Source organism: Sprattus sprattus, assembly GCF_963457725.1.
Source record: "Sprattus sprattus genome assembly, chromosome: 16".
In the NCBI taxonomy this organism is placed as follows: Eukaryota; Metazoa; Chordata; class Actinopteri; order Clupeiformes; family Clupeidae; genus Sprattus; species Sprattus sprattus.
In genome coordinates, this window is record NC_137914.1 from 1,232,800 (window position 1) to 1,237,371 (window position 4,572).

The 4,572-nt window shown below is 45.3% G+C and overlaps 1 protein-coding gene across 1 annotated transcript in view; it reads right to left on the reverse strand.

The window, feature by feature from the left end:
* aldh6a1 (aldehyde dehydrogenase 6 family, member A1) overlaps positions 1-1,008 on the reverse strand; it is a 19,754-nt gene extending 18,746 nt beyond the window's left edge. The window contains exons 1-3 of the mRNA XM_080854398.1: positions 773-1,008; positions 385-426; positions 1-10 (exon numbers count right to left, since the gene is read on the reverse strand). The exon at positions 1-10 is cut by the window's left edge and continues 65 nt beyond it. Of these exons, the coding sequence (XP_080710524.1) occupies positions 1-10; positions 385-426; positions 773-811 (91 nt within the window). The 5' untranslated portion in view covers positions 812-1,008. The remainder of the gene's footprint in view (positions 11-384; positions 427-772) is intronic.
* Positions 1,009-4,572: the final 3,564 nt, after the last annotated feature.

Sequence of the window (4,572 nt, forward strand, 5' to 3'; positions counted from 1 at the left end):
TCGTAGTAGGCTGTGTGGACAAATTGCAAACACAAAATGTCTTCAGGAGAAAGTCCAAAACAATCCTATCACATTATCCAACTCAGGCCACCGCTTAGCGCCTTCCGTGACCTTCGTTCTCGGAGTCAGTTACATGTTGCATTCTTTGTGTCATTACGGGTATGTATGTGTACTAGTCTATTAGTGCAACTACAGTACAATATGATGCTTATTCAGTTGACTAAATAACAGTAGTGTTTAAATTGGCCTTAGCTATTATCTTAAGTGTGCGAACGAGTCTTTCCGCGACACGTCACGGAGTTTAGACTACACTGTATCGTGGAAAGGAGATATGTTATATGTAGTCAGATATTTGTATAAAGCTAAGTCTATTTTGGGTCTTACCACTGTTGACGAGTAGGACATGCGACACACATGATGGGGGATCTGCAAAACGAAGAGGCAATGGAGTCATTGACTGTGAATGCCATGACAGTTTACGAAGTTAAGGTTAGCAGAGCAAATATTTATCTTGAAATAGTGTAGGGTACTACTTCGTGACAAAAACGTTGACTTCTTCATAACGAAACATTCTAGGCTTTGTTAATTGCTACTGCTTGAAACCTGGCCAGAAAAGTTGTATGTTATGCAAGCGTTCCTGGAGAACGGGAGAAGTGAACTAACGTTAGCCAAGGCGACTCGCTCACGGCTAGCTGAAGCAGTCTGCAGAAGCTGCATACAACGTAGTGATTAGTTGCATATCTGTAAATGAAGACGATCGCATTGGCGTTACCTTTTTCCTCCAAACTGTTCTTGCAATTGCCCCGGCCATACTTGTTTTGGCTTAATATCTGCACGGTGCGTTTGTTTCTAGACTTGTCTGCAGAATACCCCCACAAAGAACCTGCTGCACACTACCCTTGTTAGCGTCAATGCTTATGAAACGAAATAAATGATCTACAACAAAGCAAGGTGGCTTTTCGTTACACAATTGCGCAGTTACTATGGTTTATCGATCAGTTAAATGGTGCCGGAATGACGCTCTCAAAACTCTACTAAGGCGGGACTAATTTATATCACCCAATGAAATGGGTGTATCGCACACCTCCCTACAATACGATCTTGTGGTTTGCTGCTCGAAAATAGCACACTATCCAATCAGGTGTGATCTGTACGCTGACTGCACGCCCTTCGAGGTGATGTCTTCAAGCAGTTGATTGAACCGGCAACGTGCGCATAATGCTTTACTTGCCATGGGAACGTCAACAGTACTGAAGTGCAAAAATATGAAGTTTAAACAATTTAGCGGAAATCAATTCCCAAAGTATCAATAAGCACAATAGGTGAGCATGTGGCGTGAACACCTTCCTCTGAGTGTACCCAACATCAATAAATAAATAAAAATAGATAAATAGATAGATAGATAGATAGATAGATAGATAGATAGATAGATAGATAGATAGATAAATACATAAATAAATACATACATACATAAATGCATAAATAAATAATAACAATTGTCATATGAATAGTATTCCTAGTTATGTATCAACATGTCCTGGTCTTATTTGTAATGTATTTTTATTTCATTTTAGTAAATTTCTCATAATGTACAATGTAAAGTGTATAATGTTGTTATGTCAAACACCATTGCTAAATAAAAACTTGAATTATAAAAAGCACAAGAGGAGGCAGAGGCTTCTGCTATCAAGGCTCCTTACCGCCAAATAATCTTTAGATTCTGAGAGGCAAACCCCCTCTATGAGACTAGACTGAAAGCACCCCTGGTTCCAATAGACACCACTGTTGAGCCTTCTGTGTTCATGGATTTAGTCATGATCTACAATTTGTCATAAACCCGCTCACTTCTGATGCTACTGTGGTGAGGAGGCTGCGTGATGGTAACCAGCTCACCTCTGATGCTACTGTGGTGAGGAGGCTATGTGATGGTAGCCAGCTCACCTCTGATGCTACTGTGGTGAGGAGGCTGTGTGATGGTAGCCAGCTCACCTCTGATGCTACTGTGGTGAGGAGGCTATGTGATGGTAACCACTTCAGCTCTAATGTCGGGACCGAGTCGTGATGGTCCAGACAGCTCTAGGGGTTCTTCCATTTACCCTATCTACCCGTGTCCGTACTCCCAAAGGAATCGTGTTTATGTCAGGTACATGTGTGTGTGTGTGTGTGTGTGTGTGTGTGTGTGTGTGTGTGTGTGTGTGTGTGTGTGTGTGTGTGTGTGTGTGTGTGTGTGTGTGTGTGTGTGTGTGTGTGTGTGTGTTTGTATGCCACATGTGTGCTTATACATGTTTTATCCTCTGATAAATGTAAGAATCCATCTGCTTGCCCCTAATTATCTCTTCTCCTTCTCCTTCTCCTTCTCCTTCTCCTGCTCCTTCTCCTTCTCCTTCTCCTTCTCCTTCTCCTTCTCTCTTCTCCTTCTCCTTCTCCTTCTCCTTCTCCTTCTCCTCCTCCTCCTTCTCCTTCTCCTTCTCCTTCTCCTTCTCCTTCTCCTTCTCTCTTCTCCTTCTCCTTCTCCTTCTCCTTCTCCTTCTCCTTCTCCTTCTCTCCTCCCGTCACTTCTGCCAATCCCAATGTCCTTCCTAAGACCCAAGCCTTGAACCCTCACAGACTTAGACATAATTTGGCAAGTGATTGAGTGCGAGAGGCTACAAAGGCTCAACATGGTACAAAAAGGAATGGGACTGCACGCTGCGATCAAGTAATCTTGACAACTCTTGTGGTTTTGGGATTTTTTATTTATTTATTTAAATGTTTTATTGACATGTCAAATAGTATTTATTATTACACTAGGCCTCTATTGCTCGTAGCTTGATTGTTCTCTCCTTTGTATGTCTCTTTGGTTATAAGCGTCTGCTAAATGACTAAATGTAAATGTAGTTTGAGGATGTTAGTAAATGGGAGCATGAAATGTTGCGCAAAGCGCTGCAAACTTGCTGGGACCCTGACGTCAGACGCATTGTCGTCTGGTCCAGGTGTTCCTAGGCAGGAAACAACAGGAGTAAAACTGCATGCATCTAACACTGCAAAAGATACCATCACAACAAAGAAACATAAGGGACATCAGAACATATTTCTACAGTTCAACGCACTTTAGTGACAAAATATCACTAAGCATGAGAAGAAATAAAGGCTGTTGATTTTGTAATACAGAAGAATAAATGTTCCTGAGATGACAGTGATAGTAAGAATATGACAGATGAGACCGTTGTCTTCAAAGTTCTTGGAGATAACTCTGTCATAATTAGCTATTGAGATAAGAGTAAATAGCTCTGATGAGCACACAGACACACACACAGACACACACACACACACACACAGACACACACACAAACACAGACACACACACACACACACACACACATACACATACACACAGACATACACACACACACACACACACAGATACACACACACACACACACACACAAAGAGTACCCCAGGATTCTCAGCGCCAGCAAGAATACATCACGGCCTCATGGGGTTTGAGCCACAGGGACACACACACACACTCACCCTGAAGACCCACTTTCATCAAATCATTAGTAGTAAAGATAATGACTTTAACTCTGCGTTTCTTTGGCAACGCAAAAGTCTAATGAATGGTCTGGGGGCGTTTACAGTGGCCTAATAATGAGGGATGATAATAGTTTAGAGACAATTACAAATGATGAGTCATACTGCATCACAGTCCTCTTGCCAGAGCCTTGAGAAGGATCCTCCAGAACTGGGCTGCTGCTAGGATCCTCCAGAACTGGGCTGCTGCTGCTGCTGCTAGGACTAGGCTGCTGCTGCTAGGATCCTCCAGGACTGGGCTGCTGCTGCTGCTGCTGCTAGGATCCTCCAGAACTGGGCTGCTGCTGCTGCTGCTGCTAGGATCCTCCAGGACTGGGCTGCTGCTGCTGCTGCTGCTAGGATCCTCCAGAACTGGGCTGCTGCTGCTGCTGCTGCTGCTAGGATCCTCCAGGACTGGGCTGCTGCTGCTGCTGCTGCTAGGATCCTCCAGAACTGGGCTGCTGCTGCTGCTGCTGCTAGGATCCTCCAGGACTGGGCTGCTGCTGCTGCTGCTGCTGCTAGGATCCTCCAGAACTGGGCTGCTGCTGCTAGGATCCTCCAGAACTGGGCTGCTGCTGCTGCTGCTCCAGAACTGGGCTGCTGCTAGGATCCTCCAGAACTGGGCTGCTGCTGCTGCTGCTCCAGAACTGGGCTGCTGCTGCTGCTGCTGCTAGGATCCTCCAGAACTGGGCTGCTGCTGCTAGGATCCTCCAGAACTGGGCTGCTGCTGCTAGGATCCTCCAGAACTGGGCTGCTGCTGCTAGGATCCTGGTGGGACTGTGGAAGCGTGTCCATATATCTCCCTCCCTTTGTTCCGAGTGCTAGAGCCCCCTTTCTCCTCCGGGATTAGCAGTGCAATCACTGATCCTCCTGGCCTTTCACTGCACACACACACACACACACACACACACACACACACACACACACACACACACACACACACACACACACACACACACACACACACACACACACACACACACACACACACACACACTTGCACACGCACACGCACACGCA